This window comes from Prionailurus viverrinus, chromosome B4, assembly GCF_022837055.1.
Source record: "Prionailurus viverrinus isolate Anna chromosome B4, UM_Priviv_1.0, whole genome shotgun sequence".
NCBI classification, from domain to species: Eukaryota; Metazoa; Chordata; class Mammalia; order Carnivora; family Felidae; genus Prionailurus; species Prionailurus viverrinus.
The window spans coordinates 91,524,948-91,546,296 of NC_062567.1; the positions used below are offsets into that span (position 1 = coordinate 91,524,948).

Below are 21,349 nucleotides of genomic sequence, written 5' to 3' on the forward strand. Positions count from 1 at the left end.
TAAATCTGAAAGGTGAAAACGATTAAAAATTGAAAACATCTATCAAAGTTAACAAGCTTGCTGAGTGATGCATTAGTCAAAGGGAGAAAAGGGTATCAGTGGATGATAGAAAACCAATAGGTTTTTTTAAGGACAAAAATTTTAACTGTCCTAGAGGGTCAACTTGGAGTAAGTAGGAAATTTTGTTTTTTAGTAAACTGAAATATTTGGGATTGATCCTGGTCTCTATCAACACATTATGTAAGAGGGTATTGGTCATCTCTACTAGTGGAGGGGGAAAAATCGAGTGAAAGCTAAGACCTGAAAATGAGCAGGCAGGGCAAAGATAAAGTAAATGTCTCCATGAGAGTTCACAAGACTTTGTCCCGGACAGTCAACGTCCAATTAAAAACAGCTTTTTAAAATTCAACAAAAGGAATGTAAGTCTTCCTCGTAATACTAAATAAATAACGTTTAAAATTAAAATAGCAATAAAATATTATTTAGTAATATAATGGTAAGTAATCAAAGAAACAAAACCCGAAAAAGCTGAATGTAGTTGCCTCCCGGGAAAAAAGTGGTGAGGTTGGTGAATTGTCTTTCTTTATTAGTATATAACACTTTAAATTGTGTATATGTGGTACTTTCAGGCAAATTTCAAAAGTTTAAATTTAAGAAAAATTAAACGCACGAGCAAGAACGCCGTTGCTAGGGCAGCCCGACGTCCCGAAATCCCCTTTGTTCTTCGGGAGCTCAACTGCCAACCTGCCCCGCTGCAAGCTAGATGTCGGACCCACCCCTTCCAGGTCTCTGGCAGGCGGATCCACAGGGGGCGGGGCGCGAGCCGAAGCCCCGCCCCCCCAGCGTAAGGAGCCGCGCTTCCGACCGCGTTGCTCCACTCAAAGTGGCACCACTCACTGCTCCAGCTGGCGGCGCCTGGCCCGAGCTTCGCGCTGGTCGGAGCTCCGCCCCCTGCAGTAGAGCGTGTGCCGTCATTTCCGGCTTCTCTTACCTCCGGTCCCGGGCGTGAGCTGTGAGGGTTTAGCGTGTGTGCCGAACTCCACGGAACCATGGTGAGTCTGGCCCCACTAGCCCTGTCTAAGCCCCGCCACGTCCCGCCGTGCCCTGCCGCCTCGCTGTCCCCTCTGTTTTCCCTTTGCCGCGGACTCCTTGTGTCTGTCTCCTTAGGCCGCCGCACATGGCGCGGGCCGCGGCGTGTGGCCTGGGCCCGCCGGTGAAGCCCTCCATGCCTAGCAGGGGGAGGGGCGGGCCTCCATGCCAGCGTCTTGGGCCTACTAGGCCTCTCCGCAGTACCAGAACCCGGGGCCCGGGGCTCAACCCAAGCGAAGAAATTTCTAGTGCCCCAGGCGGGTCGGCGCGGCAGGCCGCGCCCTCTCTTGGGGAGGAGCCTATGGCGACCGGGCTGGAGGGACCGGACGGTGAAGATGGAGGCGGGTCGACCGCGTTGCCTCGTCCACTGGGCGGTTGTTGAGCTAGTCTCTTGCCTGCTTTATGCTTAGCTTAAAACCATTTTAAGTCTTGCCATGTTTAACAGTCTCTTTGGTATAGAATTTTTACTTGCAGAGCCCTAGTAGATCCCAAAAGCAAGGTCGTCTTGCCGTGCAGCTTGCATAAGTCCCTCACTCCCCCCTTAATGCCCCAGTGATGGAGAACGTCACTGTTTTGGAAAAGTATGTTATGCTGTAAATTAAACTTGTCTTTAATATCTGCATATTTTATCTCCATGCATCTGAATATACCTGTTAAATATTGGTATTCAAACTGATTGTTGATTTTCCTTTTTAGGCGTCCCTTTCCCTCGCACCTGTTAACATCTTCAAGGCTGGAGCTGATGAAGAGAGGGCAGAGACCGCTCGGCTGGTAAGCCTTGTTCTCCCATTCTTTTAAGGATTCGATTGTACTTTTTGAATTTTTAAGATTGTAAAATTGATTCTTCTTCCCTTCAATCTCTGATTTTTACTCCAGTCCTCTTTTATTGGTGCCATCGCTATTGGAGACTTGGTAAAGAGCACCTTGGGACCTAAGGGCATGGTAAGGAAAACTAGGAATTTTTATGTTTTGATATTGTTTTAGAGCCGTTGGTGGAAATACAATTAATAAGTCAATTTGGGGGGTGCTTTTTAATGCTGGAAAGTTAACTCTTAATTACACACGTAAGATGTGGATATATTCTTCTTGCTAAAAATGAAAGCAGTGCTTATAAAGCTAAAGTTCCCTTGGATCACCATCCTGGATCCTCTCCCCAGTGACAACCACTGTTATATCTGGATGTAAGTCTTCCCAATATATTTTAGATTTATCTGTGCGTTATGTGTTTTGTTGCATATATTTTGTTTTATCACAGGCACTACGCGTGTGTACTTTATCTGTAGGTAGCTTTTTAAAATTCCTTTCAGCATTAATGTTTAAATTTTATTTATGACCACATTGAGGGACATTTAGTTTGCTTCCATTGTTTTTGCTATTACAATGCTGAGACAACCTTGTTAATATTTCCCTGTTCTAGTGTTTTTAGAGGTAGACACCAGGATTTGCTTATGGAGTGTATGCATTGAAAAATTTGAATGGATACTGCCAAATAGCCATCCAGAGTATTTACACATTAACAGTATATGAGAATACGGGTTGACCCATGCATTTTTCCAGATATATTTATATCTTGAACCACATATTTATTATTTATTCCTTTTAGGATAAAATTCTACTAAGCAGTGGACGAGATGCCTCTCTCATGGTAACCAATGATGGTGCAACTATTCTAAAAAACATTGGTGTGGACAACCCAGCAGCTAAAGTTTTAGTTGGTGAGTATGAGGATGATAAGGTTTCGTTAACATTTTGAAACACATTTTTAAATAGGTTGTGTTGATGAACTATACTTGTGATTAATTGATGTCTACTTTTTAATTGTTATCATTATTACAAGCTTCTGGAGTACCATGCATTTTATTAATGATAAAACATTTCAGACTGAGAATTTCCAGAGTTTGTCAGGTGAGGAAACCTAGATAAGTGAGATTCAGATTGGTGGTGGGTATGTTTAGAGAATTAGGTAAGCTATGGAGAAGTAATTTAGAATGCAGAATCTCATAAGAATGAGCTAGTAACTATAGCTTCCTTTTTGTAGATATGTCAAGGGTTCAAGATGATGAAGTTGGTGATGGCACTACCTCTGTTACTGTGTTAGCAGCAGAATTGCTAAGGGTAAGAATATCTGAGCAACTTCAACCTTCTTTTATTGTTTTTTGCTCTTGGACCGGAAGTCATTGGGTCCTGCTTCAGTTTATTTGTTTTGAGAGAGCGTGCATGCACATGAGCAAGGGTGGGGGAGAGAGAGAATTGCAAGCAGGCTCTGGTGACAGAGCAGAGCCCAAAGTGGGGCTCAGTCCCATGAACCAGGAGATTATGATCTGAGCTGAAATCAAGAGTTAGATGCTTAACTGACTGAGCTACCCAGGAACCCCTTTATGTCTTTACTGTTGATGAATGTTTTCTGTTCTTTATTAATAGGAAGCAGAATCTTTAATTGCAAAAAAGATTCACCCACAGACCATCATTGCTGGTTGGAGAGAAGCCACAAAGGCGGCAAGACAGGCTCTGTTGAATTCTGCAGTTGATCATGGGTTGGTATACCAAAATAATGCTATTTTTAAGTATTTAACATTTCTTCTTTGTTTATTTTTGAGAGATTTAGAGAATCTTACAAGCAGGCTCATGCTTGGCACTGAGCCTGACTCAGGGCTCAGTCTCATGACCGTGAAGTCATGACCAGAGCCAAAGTCAGGAGTCAGATGTTTAACTGACTGAGCCACCCAGGTGCCCCTTAACATTCTTTTCAAAATATGCTCCATACAGAAAGTCTGGAGAATAAAAGCATTTACAAACATGACCCTGTTGCCTCATCCTGCCCTGATAACAAAACAAACCCTCCATGTTACGCTTCACATACAGGCTGGGTTTCCAGTTTCCTGTGTATATAATCACACAACACACAGAAACAAATAGTATCGTGTAGAGAATTTTACAGCTTCTAACTTAGTTGAATAATAAGGATATTTCTGAGTGTTAGTATTTTCTGCATTATTAGTTTTAATAGAGGTATGCATTTGATTATAGTATAATTTATCTATTTGTGTTTGGAAATCTGTGTTTTGATTGATAATTTTTAGTTTTATAGTAATGTGACAAATCTCTTTCCTAAAAAAATGTTTCAAGAAGTATAATTGGTGGGTCCAAAGGTATATGTGTATTTTAAGGCATTTTTATTTACAAGTAACTCTCTAGAAAACATTAATTCTCACTCCCAATATCTGTATAGCAATACCTATTTTTCCATGCTCTTGGAGCATTTGCTATTTTTTTGTTGGCTTATTTGTTTTTTGGTATTTTGCCAGATAGGTGGGAAATTAGTAACTTTTAATTTTGCATTTCTTGATTATTGGTGGTAAGCTCTAATTCTTTTTCTGTGGCTTAGAGCCCTAACTGGGGTGAAATGATCTACTGACACCTATTTGGATAAATTTCAAAAAGAAAAATAGGATTGATATCTTTGGAGAAGCATTTCAAGAACAGGCATGAGTCTTCTTTTTTTTTGTTTTTTGTTTTTTTAGTTCTGACGAAGTTAAGTTCCGTCAGGATTTAATGAACATTGCAGGAACAACATTATCCTCAAAACTTCTTACTCATCACAAAGACCACTTTACTCAGTTAGCTGTAGAAGCTGTTCTCAGACTGAAAGGCTCTGGTAATTTGGAGGCAATTCATGTCATCAAGAAGCTAGGAGGAAGTCTGGCAGATTCCTATTTAGATGAAGGTATGTATATGTTAAATATGGGAAAACAAGGTTTGATCAGATGTTGAGGGCTAAATAGCGAGTCCTGTTTTTAGCTAGTCAGGACTAGTGACACTTCACAAAGCCAGAAAACTTGTCTTTAAGAATACAAATAATATAATAACCATTTTTGTCATTCTGATCCATTTATTATGTGTAACTGTGCTTCGTCTCACTCCATCCCAGCATTTCTTTGATAATCTCTAGGTTTTACTTATGCCAAGAAGTTATTACTTGTAGTTTCTAATAAAGAGAAATTGTAGTCTTAGTGGAAATCAGCTACTCTGAAATAGCACTTTTTCCAGGAAGGGTTTGTGTTAAGTCATATCATTTAGTTGGTGTAGGTATTGAGGGTATAGTTGCTGGTGTTTTTTAAAGTGATACAGAAGTCTTAGCAATTGCTATTTTCTTACTAATAGTGTATTTTGTTCTTAGAGTATGAATTTTTCAAAACATCTTTACATTGTATTTACTTCACAAAATGACTTCTGGAGTGGAATGTGTAGGCGTTCTCTTCTATAGAGGAGAAACAGGAACAAGTTGTGTTTTACCAGTTTTTCGTACTTCATTTATAGTCATTTGTATTTCAAGGCAGTAACAATTCTGAAAATACTCTGTGTTGAATTTATCTATGAGGGCTGTGTAGCATTTCTAAAAGAGGCTAATGGGTAGGTAAGGATAATGAAAACAAAGATAGCTACCATCTTGAATGCTACATTCTTGAATGTTCTGTGCCAAGCATTCTAATAGGAATTTAACTTAAAATTTTATTTATCCCTCATTATGTTGTTGACCCAGTGATTGAGAATTAGGTTCATCTTAATAGGGTGGAAAACCCAACATGAAAATGGAAAAGGTAAAAGTTATGCATGCTCTAAAAGAAGCTTGGAGAGAGAGTTCCAAATCATCAGGCCTCTCTAGGCTGGAAACGAGCATGTGTGCCACTGGTGATACTCCTGTTTTACAGATGACTAGCTAAGGTTGATTAATTTGTCCAAGAGTGTGTACATAGCCTGTAAGCAGCATGAGTATGATTGGGGCAGGTTTGTCTGAGTCCATTATACATGACTTTCTCATTTTCTTAACCGGCTTCAGTGCTTCAAAAAGTTTAGTAATCTCTAGCAATACCTTGTTTTTCTGAATCCTCAGTTTTTCTGTTGTGTTGGCTTTAAAGGAATGAAAGTGGATTTATTAGCATTATGTTGTAATCCACATCTGCATATTTTGTATATATGTGGAACAAAAGTTTCAAAATACTGTGTTTATTCTTAAAGTTTATGCTGTACTCTTACATTTCCACCTGCTAAATTGATTTTTATGATCACTGCTTTAATGGAATGCTTTATAGGTTCTAGGAGCTTGAAGAATTGGACTCAAATTCTTTGAAAGTAATTTGATAAAGCAGACATCTATAGAAGATTTATCAATATAGCTTTGAAGTATTTAATACAGTATTCTGTATTGTAGGCTTTCTGTTGGATAAAAAAATTGGAGTAAATCAACCAAAGCGAATTGAAAATGCTAAAATTCTTATTGCAAACACGGGTATGGATACAGATAAAATAAAGGTATGTTAACTACATTTCTTGGAATTCTAATTGTTAGCTGCTTTATAAACTCAGGCTGGGAAAAGCATAAGAGACTCTTAAAAACTGAGAACAAACTGAGGGTGGATGGGGGGTGGGAGGGAGGGGAGGGTGGGTGATGGGTATTGAAGAGGGCACCTTTTGGGATGAGCACTGGGTGTTGTATGGAAACCAATTTGACTATAAATTTCATATATTGAAAAAAAATAAAAATAAACTAATAAAAGCAAAATAATACAAAAAAAATAAAAGTAAGAAGTTTACTTTCCAAAAAAAATAAAATAAACTCAGGCTGGGAATCACTTGCACTTAAAAAACCTAGAATATATATGAATGTATCCAAACATAATTTCAGTGTATTTATGTGAAAATGTTTATGTTGAGACTCTTTTTTTTTTTTTTTAAATTTTTTTTTTTTCAACGTTTATTTATTTTTGGGACAGAGAGAGACAGAGCATGAACGGGGGAGGGGCAGAGAGAGAGGGAGACACAGAATCGGAAACAGGCTCCAGGCTCCGAGCCATCAGCCCAGAGCCCGACGCGGGGCTCGAACTCCCGGACCGCGAGATCATGACCTGGCTGAAGTCGGACGCTTAACCGACTGCGCCACCCAGGCGCCCCTGTTGAGACTCTTAAGTGTTGTTTTTATGCTTTCCTTTGTTTTAGATATTTGGTTCCAGGGTAAGAGTTGATTCTACAGCAAAAGTGGCTGAAATAGAACATGCAGAAAAGGAAAAAATGAAGGAGAAAGTTGAACGTATTCTTAAGCATGGGATAAATTGCTTTATTAACAGGTCTGTATGTGGTTTTGCTAACAATAGTTATAATGTAATACATGATTTATGTCTTTGAAGGCTTATGGAAATACTTACTATTGAATTAGTGACTTGTTATTTAGAAACGTGTTTTTTCTGAATATAATTAGAGTTTTATGGCAAGGCACTTTTATTATGATTTTGGTGACGTTTTATGTTAATACACTTTACTAAACCTTTTTTTATTAATAACAAAATAGTTAAAAAAAAAAAGTTTTTTGATGTTTGTTTATTTTTGAGAGACAGAGACAGAATGCGAGTGGGTTGGGACAGAGACAGAGGGAGGCACAGAATCAGAAGCAAGCTCCAGGCTCCTAGCTGTCAGCACAGAGCCTGATGCGAGGCTCGAACTCACGAGCTGTGAGATCATGACCTGAGCCGAAGTCGGATGCTCAACCGACTGAGCCACCCAGGCGCCCCACAAAATAGTTTTTTGATTTGACAGTTACAGTTTTAGAGTTTTGGACTAATTGTGTGTGATATGTATATCTGGTGGAGAGGTTCAATTCCCATATCAAAGGATGAGAGTTTGAAGTGGCAAAAAATTAATACCAAAGAAAACAAGAATGAAGAGACCAAGTTTTAGATAAGAATTTTGTCTTGTGTTTTTTAAAATCATGTATTTTGATTTTTTTTTATGTTTATCTTTGAAAGAGAGCACAAGCAGGGGAGGGGCAGAGAGAGGGAGACACAGAATCCAAAGCAGGCTCCAGGCTCCAAGCTGTCTGCACAGAACCCGATCAGGGCTCGAACTTACGAACCATGAGAGAGTGACATGAGCTGAAGTTGGATGCTTAACCGACTGAGCCACCCAGGCACCCTAAAGTTTGTTTTTGAGAGAGTGCATGCTTGTGCATAAGTAAGGTAGGGAGGGACAGAGAGAGAGGAGACAGAATTCCAAGCAGTCTCCATGCTGAGAGTCTGATGTGGAGCTTGAACTCATGAACTGTGAGATCATGACCTGAGCTGAAGTCAAGGGTCAGGCACTTAACTGAGTCACTCAGGCATCTGTTTTCTTTAATTTCTGTGAAAAAGTATGTGTACACTTCTTCTGTGTATTCTTTTTTTGTCAAAGTTTATTTATTTTGAGAGAGCATGCACGCAGGGAAGGGGCAAGGTGGGGGAGAGAATCCCAAGTAGACTCAGTGCTGTCAGCACAGAGTCCAAGGTGGGGCTTAAACCCATGAACTGTGAGGTCATGACCTGAGCTGAAATCAAGAGTTGGATGCTTAACTGACTGAGTCACCCAGGCGCCTTTCCCCGTGTATTCTTAATTGTTAGTGTCTAAGGCATTTTTGGGTTTTTTTCCCCCCACAAAGGCAATGGAAATTTTTTTTTGAGTAAAACTAGAAAAGAGTCAATAAAAAGTCATGACTCTATCCACTCCAGTGGTCTGAGGCAGCGTAAAATGGAATCAGTGACCAGATGGCAGGCACTCCGGGCCCCGTAGCTTGCTTCCATGGCTCTCAGACCAGCTTCCATCTTTGGGGCCCTGATGTTATAGGGCCAAACATGTAGGATCCAGTAGTAGTGAGGGCCATTTCCTGGCAAGGCCTAGAGGCAAGAACTCTAGACTGGAGTTTTGGCAAGGAGTCCTCTATTCTCTTCCAGGTTCAGGGGGCCTAAAACCACTGCTTTGAATTCAGTTTGCTCATTCCCACCTCAGGGCCTCTAATGTACCTAATTTTCCCTCTGGTTGGCTCCCTTGGATTGTTTTAAATGGTGAAAATGCCAAGAGGAACAACATGTTTCTGTCAGTGAACTTTGGTTAACTTTGACAGTTAATATTTGATGAAAAATAATTGTTCTAGGCCAGATGTTTGTGGGCTTTTTTTGTTTGTTTTAATGTTTATATTGTTAGAGCATGTGCAAGGGAGACAGAGAGAATCCCAAGCAGGCTCCATGCCACTAGCATAGAGCCCCATGCTGGGCTTGATCTCACAAATGTGAGATCATGACCTGAGCCCAAATGAAGAGTCAGATGCTTAACCCACTGAGTCACCCAGGCACGCTTGTGGGCTTTTTAAAAAGAAGTTTGTAAACTTCTGTGTGATCTGTGAATCTGAGAACATGCATTTTGTGTAACAGTGCTTTATAATGATTATTTTTAAAACTTTTTTTAGCCTTTTTTTTTTTTAATTAAGTTTCAAACTTTTAAACATCTCCTTTTTATACTCCTGATAGAAAAATAATACCCCATTGGGGCACCTGAGTGGCTCAGTTGGTTAAGGGCCTTGCTCTTGGTTTTAGCTTGGGTGGTGATCTCACATATTATGAATTCGAGCCCCACATTGGGCTCTGCGCTGACAGTGTGGAGCCTGCTTGAGATTCTCTCTCCCCTCTCTCCTCTCTCCGCCTCTACCCCGCTTGTGCACCCTCTCTCTCTCAAAACAAACTTTAAAAAAATCTCATTTTGGAAAATAGAAACGTATAAAGAAGGAACAGAGTCTAGGGTCTGACCTTCCTGAAATTCTTTTATTAAGCTGATCTGTGTGTGTAGTGTTCTAGCTTCAGTTTTTCACTTACTTACAATGGCATGCTGTAAATTTTTGTAACTTGGTTTTTTTTTCAATCTAATATATTTTTAAAATTACAAAGTTCTCATAACTGGTAAATTGAGATCTGCACAAACACTCCCCAGTGAACATTAAGGTCATTGGCAGGTTTTGCTGTTCTCTAAAAATTTTTTTACAAATATCATTAAAATCTTTTAACATTTATTTATTTTTTTTTTTGAAAGGCAGAGCATGAGAGGGGGAGAGGCAGAGAGAGAGGGAGACACAGAATCCGAAGCAGGCTCCAGGCTCTGAGCTGTCAGTGCAGAGCCTGATGCAGGGCTCGAACCCACGAACTGTGAGATCATGACCTCAGCTGAAGTCAGGTGCTTAACTGACTGAACCACCTGGCACCCCAGAATCTTTTAATATCTAAATTTATGTTCCTACTGTAGAGCCTCAGGAGTGGAATTAAAGCATGTGAACATTGACATGGTTTTTTTTGTTTGTTTTTAAGTTTTTTTTTTAATGCTTATTTATTTTCGAGAGAGAGGGAAAAAGGGCAGGCAGAGAGAGAGGGAGACACAGAATGTGAAGCAGTCTCTAGGCTCCCACTGTCAGCACAGAACCCAGTGTGGGGCTCAAACTCAGGAACTGTGAGATCATGACCTGAGCCGAAGTTGGATATTTAACTGACTGAGACACCCGGGCACCCCTGAAGTGGTTTTTGATGCATTTTTTGCTACATTACTTTTCAGAATCATGGGTCTAGTTTATCCTATTAGTTAACAATATAAAATACCTGTTTTCAGTACTAGCATGAATGCACTAAGTTTTATAATTTATAAATTATTGCGTACGGAAGATACGGTAAAATTTGTATTGGTGAGGTAAAAATGGTTCCATGTTTTTTAGTCTGTTGAATTTTAGACTTGTGAAATAACAGTTTTGAACAATATTTTTATTTTATTTATAGGCAGTTAATTTATAATTATCCTGAACAGCTCTTTGGTGCTGCTGGTGTTATGGCTATTGAACATGCAGATTTTGCGGGTGTGGAACGCTTAGCTCTTGTCACAGGTATGGGAAAAAGGCATTAATTTCTTTTTTCTTTCTTTATTTTATTTATTTTTTTAAGTTTATTTTGATAAAGGGAGAGAGGCAGAGAGAAAATCCCAAACAGGCTCCGTGAGGTCAGTGTAGAGCGCGATGCAGGTCTTGATCTCACAACCCTTGAGATCATGACCTGAGCAAAAAGGAAGAGCTTAACCAACTGAGCCACCCAGGCGCCCTAAAAGGCATTAATTTCTAACAAACACTAATCGCTCTTGGATTTATTAAATGTTAGTGTATGGAACTTATTGCTGAGAGTATAAAGAAGTACCTTTAGGGGGCTTAGAAAATAAACCATTATTCTGAAATCTGATTTATGGTTTTTTGACATCTTTAGTTATGTTATTTTACTATATACCAAATTATATGCTAGGTTTGCCCTCTCTTTTTTTGTTACATTGTTTTAAAGATACTAGATCTTTTCTCACAAACCCACAGGACCATTGTTCTATACCTAAAGAAACAAAAACTTAAAAAAGGAGTGTTTGGTTTTATTTAGTTTATTTTTAGTGGTGAGTAGTCCAATGCTTTGTGCCCTGTGTGGTAGTAAGTTACAATAATAACCTTTATTGAACATTTAACTATATGTCAGAGAGTGGGTCAAGTGCTTGCACATTGTTTTTGTTAATTCATTTAAATTTGTGGAAGGAATCAATGTTGAACTAAGTGTGAAAACAATTCAGCAATGAATAATGAAAAGTTTCGTATACTCTAATATGCTTCGGTAGAGGTATGAGTTTCATAATCCCAGTTGTGTGGAATAAAAATATATTTATGAGTAAGATCACATCTACATCAAAATGACAGAGTGTAATTTGTTTATGTTGGGATAATAGTTTTTAAAGTAACCTTAAAGACGTAAGTGTAGCAACCTTTATTCTCTAATTTTTAGGCCCTTGAAAATAAATGAATATGTTGGAAAGGTGGTTTGGGATCTGGCAATGAGAATTTAAGGAGAGGGGTTTGAGATGTAAAGGCACTAGGAATGTTGAATTTTCAAGTGCCATGAGTATTAGAAATAAAAGTATACTAACTATTGTAAAGGGTAGGATTGGTTTCATGTCAGAGTAACTTCTTCAGCCATTTTTAATAATTCTGAGAAGTGTGGTCTTCCGACCTAAAAAAAGACTTTTTTCTTTCATTAGTTACTTTGAAATGGATTTATTCTTTCTTTAATTACTTTGAAATAGGTTTACTTTAAAGTTCTTTAAGAGCAATTACATACTTGATGCTTAAGGTAATAAAATTTAGGGTGTAATTCCTCCTTTAAGATAACAAAATTAAAGATATGACCTAAGAATTAAATGTGAATGATAGCACATTCATAGGATAAGTTGATCTCATAAGGACTTGATACATGAAATTGCCACATACACTCAGAGGAAAATTGACTGCACCAAGCACACCCAACTGCAAAGTTGATCTTACCCCGTTGGTGCCTCCTATCTTTACCTTACTTGTTTTTAAGATGTGTGAAATTGGTTCTCGTAAACATCAAGGATATACATACATATTTTTTCTAAGCCGGTATAGAGAAGTTAGTGAATTTAAGATAAGTGAAAATTCTCATAAGCCAAATTAGTCTCATTTTGGGGATGTGATGTCCCAAATGTATTGTGTCTCACATCTAGAACACAAAGCAGTCTCAGGAATTTGCCAATCAAAAGTCAAAAGAACTTCAGTTGTACGGATAAGTATAAATCAGTATAAAAATGACCCAGAGTCTTTTTCTATAATTTTTTTTGTAAAATAGATATAAAGCATCCATTATTCTGAGTTAAAAGAGGGGTTGGTTGATGGTAGAGGAAATCTACTTTATTAGATGAGAGTAGTGAGGTAGAGAAAGGGATTTTAAAATGGAAGTTTAACTTTTGCCTAATTAACAAGGAAAGGAAATGGCTGAACTTTTCAGTTTACACCCTGGAAGATGGAGGGAAAATAGGAATAGAAATAAGACATAGGAGTAAAGTAAAATTTTTTTTGACATCTCATTAGGTTTGCTCTGGGAAATTTTCAGTATACGTTTTCCCTTTTTCTAGGCTTTCTGAGATTGTAGTTACTGTAATGATTAGCAGGTATCAGGTCCTCCTTTAAGCAGTTTCTAAGGTTTACATCTGTTGACATAGTAGAATTAGTCAAATATTCTTATGTTTTGAGAAATTGGATCATAAGGGTACTGGTTTTCTAGACAGGATTCAAAAGGGAATCTGAATTTAAATTCAGATTTAAAAATAGATGTTAAAGTCCCAGTTTAACCTTTGGGAAATAGTAGTTTACAGTGTGCTGCACATACAGGTCTAAAGAGACTGCTTGGATTTGAATTCCACTTTACAATATTTGTTAGTGCTACATAATCTTGAACAAGAAACTAAATACCTCTTTGCCTCGATTTTAGTATTTCCTAACAGTATTTGTGAGGGTTGTAAAGATTAAATAGATTATGTGAAGTGCTTCAAAGTGCTTGGCATGTAGTAAGCAGTCAACTTTAAAAATGTCAGTTCGTTAGTTCTTACTGGAAAACAGATTTTTAAATGCGTTGTGCATTTAATTAATGTGTATTTATGTTCATAGGTGGTGAAATTGCTTCTACCTTTGACCACCCAGAACTAGTGAAGCTTGGAAGTTGCAAGCTTATTGAGGAAGTCATGATTGGAGAAGACAAACTGATCCACTTTTCTGGGGTAGCACTTGGTGAGTGATTATATAGATCCTGATTTAGGTTCCTAAATGTTTGATAGACTCTGTTGAAGTTAAAAGAAGTAGTTACTGTATTTACTAGAATATGATGTGTCTTAATTCTTGAGAGGCATGATGTGTATTAATCTCAGTTTCTTTTGAGATAAGCCTCATGTTAATCTTGCCTTTGTGAACAGTATATTCAACATGATTGTTTTCTAGGTACCTTAGAACTACTGTGAACATGGACTATTAGCAAAAAGAATGTACAACAGCAGAGGACATGTCCACTTTTAAAACCAAAGAATAATTATAACCAATATCTACATAAAGATTAGAAGGCAAACTTATTTTTTATAACTAAGTGTTCACTGTGACCTAAGAATCTTATCTTTTAACTTTAGGTGAAGCTTGTACCATTGTTCTGCGTGGTGCCACTCAACAAATTTTAGATGAAGCAGAAAGATCTTTGCATGATGCTCTCTGTGTTCTTGCCCAAACTGTGAAGGATTCTAGAACAGTTTATGGAGGAGGTAAGCGTTTTAAAAATACTGAACGTGGTTTATTCAAGTATAGTAATGGTTTTGACTTTAATGATTTTTAGAAAGTTTATATATAGTACTTTTGAGTTTGATTTTAAAACGTTTGACGTATCTTAAGGGAAATCAGTAATTCAGGGTCTTGGAGATTAAATAAAATATTTAATTGGAATTTAATTTTAATCTGCAGGCTGTTCTGAGATGCTGATGGCTCATGCTGTGACACAGCTTGCCAGTAGAACACCAGGCAAAGAAGCTGTTGCAATGGAGTCTTATGCTAAAGCACTGAGAATGGTAAGTTGATAAAGAGATCTGAACTCCCATTTTGTGAGTATTGATGATTTTTTAAATGAATACATTTTCCTATCGTAGACATGTGTGCCTTTTTGGCATTAAGAAAACTGGTTCACACCACTTAAATTTGATTCTGGAGTTTATCTTTTTTATGAGCAGTAATTAAAAGGAACAATTTTACATTGTTTCTAAATGTATAATTTTAAAAAGGTGTCCTGGTTAGAAGTAAATCCACTTTCTTATAGAATATTTGCTATTTGTCTTTCTCACCTTGTAGTTGCCAACTATCATCGCCGATAACGCAGGCTATGACAGTGCAGATCTGGTGGCGCAGCTCCGAGCTGCCCATAGTGAAGGCAATACAACTGCTGGACTGGGTAAGAAATTGCATGAAACCTTGCAGTAATTTTGGTAGTAACTTTACCAAGTTATTCTTTTTTTTCTTTAAGCTGAATTCTCATAATAACCATAAAAAAGTTTCCTGTGGCCCTTGCCTCTGTAATTGTTACATATTTTAGGAAAATGTTTAACTTCATATTCTCAACACTACCAGAACTGTTTTTCCATAAAGGGTATAAAACTAATTAGAAGATTTGTAACTAGTTTATTATGACTGTGAGATTGAAATACATAAACAGTACTAATATTTTCAAATAAGTGTAAACTTAATGTTAAGTTTCTTATAGTATAATCAACATTCAATTTTAATCTCCTAGGAAACTTACTGTGAGACATTCTTGAGTGTGGATCTTTGATACATAGATAAAAGTGGCCAAAAGGGCAGATTTTAATTCAAATTGAAAAATTTCCCAATGAACTGTCCAAGACAGGAATAGTAAGAGGGTAGATAATCCTGGCACTGCAGAAGAGAGGTAATGAAAATGATCTGTCAGAAGGTCAAGTAGGGATTCTCACAAGAAAAATAGATGACTTCTAAATTCTCTTCCAGTTTTAGGAGTCCATGGTAGGGGCACCTGGCTGGCTCAGTTGGTAGAGCATGTGACTCTTGATCTCAGGGTTGTGAGTTCGAGCCCCGCATTGGGTGTAGATTACTTCTAAAAATTAAAATCTTAAAAAAGAATCCATGGTAATTAGTGATAAGCACATCTTCTGTAGTAATTTTACTTTTATTTTTATTTTTTACTATTATTTTGAGAGCGAGAGAATCCCAAGCAGGCCCCATGCTGTCAGCACAGAGCCCATCATGGAGCTCAGTCCTACGAACCATGAGATCATGACCTGAATTGAAAGCAAGAGTTGGAGGCTTAACTGACTAAGCCACCCAGGTGCTCCCTGCAGTAATTTTACACATGTACGTACATATACACACGTGTATATATATGTACGTAGATAAAGATAGGTGATTGAGGGGCGCCTGGGTGGCTCAGTTGGTTAAGTGTCAACTCTTGGTTTCAGCTCAGGTCATAAACTTGCAGGTTGTTAGTTCGAGCCCTGTGTTGGGCTCTTCGCTGACATTGTGGAGCCTGCTTGGGATTCTCTCTCTCTCCCTTTCTGTCTGCCCCTCCCCAACTTGCTTTCTGTTTGTCTCTCAAATGAATAAACTTAAAAATGTTAAAGAAAACTGATTGAGTGTTCTATATTCATTTTCCATTATTTGACCTAGTTGACCTTTTAATTTTCTCAAAGGCCTTGAGTGATAGGCTGATGAGAATGCTCTAATTAAATTGAGTGGTTGGGTCTTGTGATCTCATTTTTCATGAACATTAATTTTATTTGTTGTAAGTAATTAGAGATATTTTGATAATTTAGTTGCTAAAACTGTAGTTTGGGGGTGCCTGGGTGGCTCAGTCGGTTGGGCGACTGACTTTGGGCTCAAGCCACGATGTCACAGTTGGTGAGTTCGAGCCCCACGTCGGGCTCTGTGCTGACAGCTCAGAGCCTGGAGCCTGCTTCAGATTCTGTGTCTCCCCTTCTCTCTGCCCCTCCCTTGCTCATGCTCTATGTCTGTCTGTCTCTCAATAATAAATACATGTTTTTTAAAAAAAACAATTGTAGTTTATTTAGTAAATACTGTGTCTTTTTTCAGATATGAAGGAAGGTACCATTGGAGATATGGCAGCACTGGGTATAACAGAAAGTTTCCAAGTAAAGCGACAAGTTCTTTTGAGTGCAGCTGAAGCAGCAGAGGTGATTCTGCGTGTGGACAACATTATCAAAGCAGCACCAAGGTATTGTAGCACTTTAACAGCTATTTCTTAGAAAAAAATGTTTTTTAAAATTGTTTTTTAATGTTTACTTAGAGAGCGTGCCCACATGAGGGAGGGGCAGAAAGAGAGGGAGAGAGAGAATCCCAAATAGGCTCTGCACTGTCAGGGTGCAGCCCAGTGTGGGGCTTGATCCCATGATGTGTGAGATCATAACCAGAGCTGAAATCAAGAGTTGAATGCTCAACCAACTGAGCCACTAGGTGCCCCTCTTACAAAAAAATTAACACAGAAGCAAAAAATAGATAACTGGGTATGTTTGGTAATTGTAGTTGATACAGCCATTTCTGCCTAACTAAAAGTATTACGCATGTTATTTAAAATCTGTAGTCATAACTCTTAAAGTCAAAAAAGTTCAGGAAGAGAGGGGTACAGGTAACACAGGAGAGCTCTCAGAATTGACATAAAGAGGCAGGCTTGGAAAGGTTAAGAACCATACTGCATGGGGGCGAGGGCTGTAGTAGTAAGAATGAATGTCTTTTTACCAGGATGAGTCTGCTGTAGTCCTCTATCCTGGTACACTTTTTCATATAGGTAATCTTAAGTACATGATGTCCAGAGTTCCTTATATGTTCCATTTCAGCAGGTTTTTTAAGGTGTCAAATTTTTTCAGAAACTCATTCATGTAAAAAATGGTTAGCCAGAAAATCTTAACTTCTGAAGATTTAGTTAACTTAATTGTTCTTACTAGTAGTTATGAAAATATTAATTTTACCTGTTGAAGTGGTGGTTCATGAAATTGAGAGGGGATGGTGGCCTGCACCAGGAGATAAGAGGTGAGGGTGGTCAGGAGGTGTTGATCATAGATTTTGAAGGTGGAGCCCGCAGAATTTGATGATGGGCTGCATATAAGGTATAAGGAAAAGGAATGAAGGATAATCCAATCCAAGGTTCTTGTTGGGAGAAATAGTTTCTCTTATGTGAGTCTCTTGTGAATAGAAGCAGAGAAGTGGGATGGTAGCTAGAGGATGTGTGGGTCTTTACTGTGAATGTTCAGTGCTATGTGGAGTGATCTTGTAGGGGGAGATGAATGCAGAAGGAGGGAGCAGCCCACTGAGTAGCTGTGAGAAGGAGTGGGAGAATGAGAGGGGGGTGCTGGTTTTAGTTGGAAGCACGGGGAGTTCATCCCTGGGAACAGGAGGGAAGTAGGAACATCATTAGGAAATTGCACCTTAAATGGACTAAGGTACAAGGAATTTCTTTGTGCAGATCGTGCAGCATCCACTTGAGTGCTTTTTTCTATTACATCCCATTACTGTTAGAAAGAGGAAAGAGTAGAAAGTAGTGATTTGGATGTGGAAAGAAAAGGGGGAAATGGTATTTAAATCTGTGGTGTAGTAGAAGGCCTGGGCTGAAAATAGTTTTTCTATGGTAGGGAAATGAGCAGTCATTTTGAAATGGAAAGTTGGTGAGGGAAGGAGAAATTGAAAGTTTTGGAAGCTGTGCCAGCAGAGATGGTTGTGCAGTTCTGTTTTCTACTGTCTTTAATAAGCAGAATGATAACAAAAGGAAACTGGTCTGTAAAGTTTTCCTAATAGGCCACATAATCATGCCTGCCCTCATAAATCTTTGCGATGACTTGACACCCTCAACCACATTTGTAATATGTTCCTTGGCATACCTCATTTGATCTGATACCACTGTTTTAGTGGTTTAAGTGTCTATTAAATTTAGTAGACGTTCTCAGTAGTTGCAGTAAAGAAACATGAATAATTTTGTTTAACTCAGCCTTCCCAAACATACTCGTCTGGGGACTCTTCATACCCATTATTAACCAGCGGACTCTTATTCCATTCCAGACCAGTTGCCCTGTGAACTGTCACAGCTTGATAAGTTCCTATATTGACATCTTTTAGCATCCTTTAGTCCTACTCCCATAAGCTTCCAAGGTTGAAAGATTTATTTCCTTATATGGTCCCAGTATACTCTTTCAGTGTTTTTAGACTTTGTCTGCTTCTCTGGAATGATTGCTGTGTTTGTCTTTAGAAGCAGTGCTTATACAGGCAGTAAGTAAAATTCTGTTAGTACCTCTGCCATGCCTCCTTCCTGAGAGATTTGTTGTTTTCTCACCAAAGAATAAAAGTTTAACATCTAAGATGTATATGAAAGGCACTATTGACATACTTTAGTGAGTTTCCCAGCTTACCTACCGGCATTTATTTTCATTCGTTTAGAATAGCAAGAAAAATAGAGATTTTTAATCTGGAGGCCCCAAAGTCTTGTCATTCTACATACAACTTGTGGTTAAGAGTACCTGTCTTTGTCTTTGACTAATTTAGTAGTAGAATTCCCTAACGCATTTGCTGAAAACATGCATTAACCTTTTAATGGAGAATATGTATTTGTTAAGTAGGTTGTTGGGATGAGAAATAGAGTATTGCTAAATACCTACAGGTCTTCACGTTCCATAAATTTGTAATGTCCTCTTACTAGTATAGTAATAATTGAGGGATATTAATTATGAGGTAGAAACAGCATCTTTTTTACAGAGAATTGGTTATAATGGTTTTAATAAAATTAAGAATTTAGCTGTGTTTGTATTTGCTATAAATCTTTGGTTACATGCTTTTCATTTTTATCATTGCCTTTTTCTTAAGTGTTTGTTTTATAATCCTTGCAGGAAACGTGTCCCTGATCACCACCCCTGTTAAACATTCCCATGTGCTGTTGAGCTCTGGACCAGGTAGTTCATAGCAAAGTTGTGTTTGAAAGACTTCCACCTGTTAAAGAAGACTGTGGTATTGAAGTTTATCTGTGGCTCTTGTATCCTTAAGTTTGGACATTTAACTGACCATCTGTTTTAACATTGGTCTAATTTATTTGCTGTTTCATTTTCCATAAAACTCAGTTGATTTAAAAGTTCATTTCTCATATTGTGCATCAAAATAAAAATTTGAACAATTATCTGTTCTCACCTGTCTTAGTGATTTGTACCCTGTTTTTAATTATTTAATGGGAGCAAATGATTATACTCTGTATAGAGTTGTTCAGCTTAACTAATGATTGACCTTACCTGATTATGAAATAATTATCAAGTCCAAGTCACACATGGTAAACATAGGTTAATCTCTTGGTTTTTAATCCTATATAACTTATTAGCCATTTAATTTTGTTTAGTGAAAGTACTCATTTAATTTTGTATAGTCTAAGTACTGTCTCTTATATAGGAAACAATTATGGTGTAAACATTATTTCAAGTTTGAAAGAGTCCTATATTACTTTTTAAATGTTACTTTTGAGAGAGTGCGTGAGCAGAAGAGGGCCAGAGAGAGAAGGGGACAGAGGATCTGAAGCGGGTTCTGTGCTGACAGCGAGCCCGGTATGGGGCTCATACTCCCCAACCATGAGATTGTGACCTGAGCCGAAGTCGGCCTCTTAACCGATTGAGCCACCCAGGTGTCCCGAAAGAGTCCTCTATTTTAAAAGTTGCTTGTTACAAGCTGCTTCTCAAGGACCTTTGATGCTTTAAAGGGTAATACCCTCTTAAAGAATATGGATGTGGTTAGATTTAAGCATTACTGATTGTTGTTTTGTTAATGCTTTTCGGTTTTGGCAAATGGCCGAGAGGAGAGAGAATGGGGATAGGTATGTACTTAGTTAATGGTTTAAAAGTGAATTTAGTTTTGGAAGTTATTTTAATGCATCGGTGTATAGCAGAATGCCCAAGAAATAAAGTGCAGCAGTAGGTTATAAGTTTTTACAGGGTATCTGTGCTAGCTTAATGGAGAGACATTTTATTCCCATAGAAGAGCAAAAGGGTTTTCAAGGAAACACTGATAAAATAACCTGTTTCTGTTGTGTTTTTGTTTTTTGAAGTAGGCTCCACGTGGGGTTTGAACCCATGATCATGAGATCAAGAGTTACATGCTCTACTGATTGAGGCAGCCAGGTGCTCCCAACCTGTTTTGTTTTTGTCTAAAAAGTTTGTCTCCACATTTTAATAACTACTTTTGTAGAAGCTACTGAAACTAGGAAAACTTGGTTTTCTTTGTTTTGGTACTAGTTTATGTCTTCTAACATTCACATAAAGGAGGGACTTTTCCTGAGATTATCAAAGAGAATTGCACTGATCTTTTTTTTAGTATATCACATCATGACATCAGTTTTCAGTTGGAACAAGTGAGCATATCATGACCAAGAAAACCTACAGGTTTCAGTGGAAGTGGGTTTAAATATCTGTCTTGAGGTACTAGATACCCTGGAGTAAGATCTTGATCTTTAAGGATACTTGGGCATGTTTTCTCTAAAGGTCTTAAAAAGAATACAACAATAAATGTTAATCTAAAAAGAGGTAGAGGGGCGCCTGGGTGGCGCAGTCGGTTAAGCGTCCGACTTCAGCCAGGTCACGATCTCGCGGTCCGTGAGTTCGAGCCCCGCGTCAGGCTCTGGGCTGATGTCTCAGAGCCTGGAGCCTGCTTCCGATTCTGTGTCTCCCTCTCTCTCTGCCCCACCCCCGTTCATGCTCTGTCTCTCTCTGTCCCAAAAATAAATAAACGTTGAAAAAAAAAAATTTAAAAAAAAAAAAAAAATAAAAAGAGGTAGAAACATGGGAGCTTCATTGTTACATCCAAGAATAACCCGTGCCTCTTTTACCTCTTTGAATTCATATCCTTTGAAGCCCTTACAGATGTATTCATAAACCGAGATTATCTCAAGTTTACAAATTTTAATGTCTTTTCACTTTCAAAGGTAAAATAGCAACCTATGCCCCTCTATAATTCCTCTAACAGTTTTAGGATAGAGTTTCTTTTAACTCAAACTGAATATGGAAGCAG

General features: G+C 38.2%; 1 protein-coding gene across 1 annotated transcript; it reads left to right on the forward strand.

Annotated features, from left to right (window-relative positions):
* Positions 1 to 897: 897 nt before the first annotated feature.
* On the forward strand, positions 898 to 19,478 carry CCT2 (chaperonin containing TCP1 subunit 2). The gene is made up of 16 exons (XM_047868025.1): positions 898 to 1,052; positions 1,786 to 1,860; positions 1,966 to 2,031; positions 2,693 to 2,804; positions 3,128 to 3,204; positions 3,511 to 3,623; positions 4,611 to 4,813; positions 6,299 to 6,399; positions 7,084 to 7,211; positions 10,704 to 10,807; positions 13,412 to 13,531; positions 13,921 to 14,049; positions 14,246 to 14,349; positions 14,627 to 14,726; positions 16,397 to 16,538; positions 19,195 to 19,478. Exons 1-16 carry the CDS (start codon positions 1,050 to 1,052, stop codon positions 19,223 to 19,225), a joined length of 1,608 nt encoding a protein of 535 aa, XP_047723981.1. The 5' UTR covers positions 898 to 1,049; the 3' UTR covers positions 19,226 to 19,478.
* The last annotated feature ends 1,871 nt before the right edge of the window (positions 19,479 to 21,349 follow it).

Coding starts and splice junctions, on each gene's coding strand:
- CCT2 (XM_047868025.1), top strand. Junction 2,805..3,127: donor AGCAGCTAAAGTTTTAGTTG/GTGAGTATGAGG, acceptor TCCTTTTTGTAG/ATATGTCAAGGGTTCAAGAT. Junction 13,532..13,920: donor CTTTTCTGGGGTAGCACTTG/GTGAGTGATTAT, acceptor TTTTAACTTTAG/GTGAAGCTTGTACCATTGTT.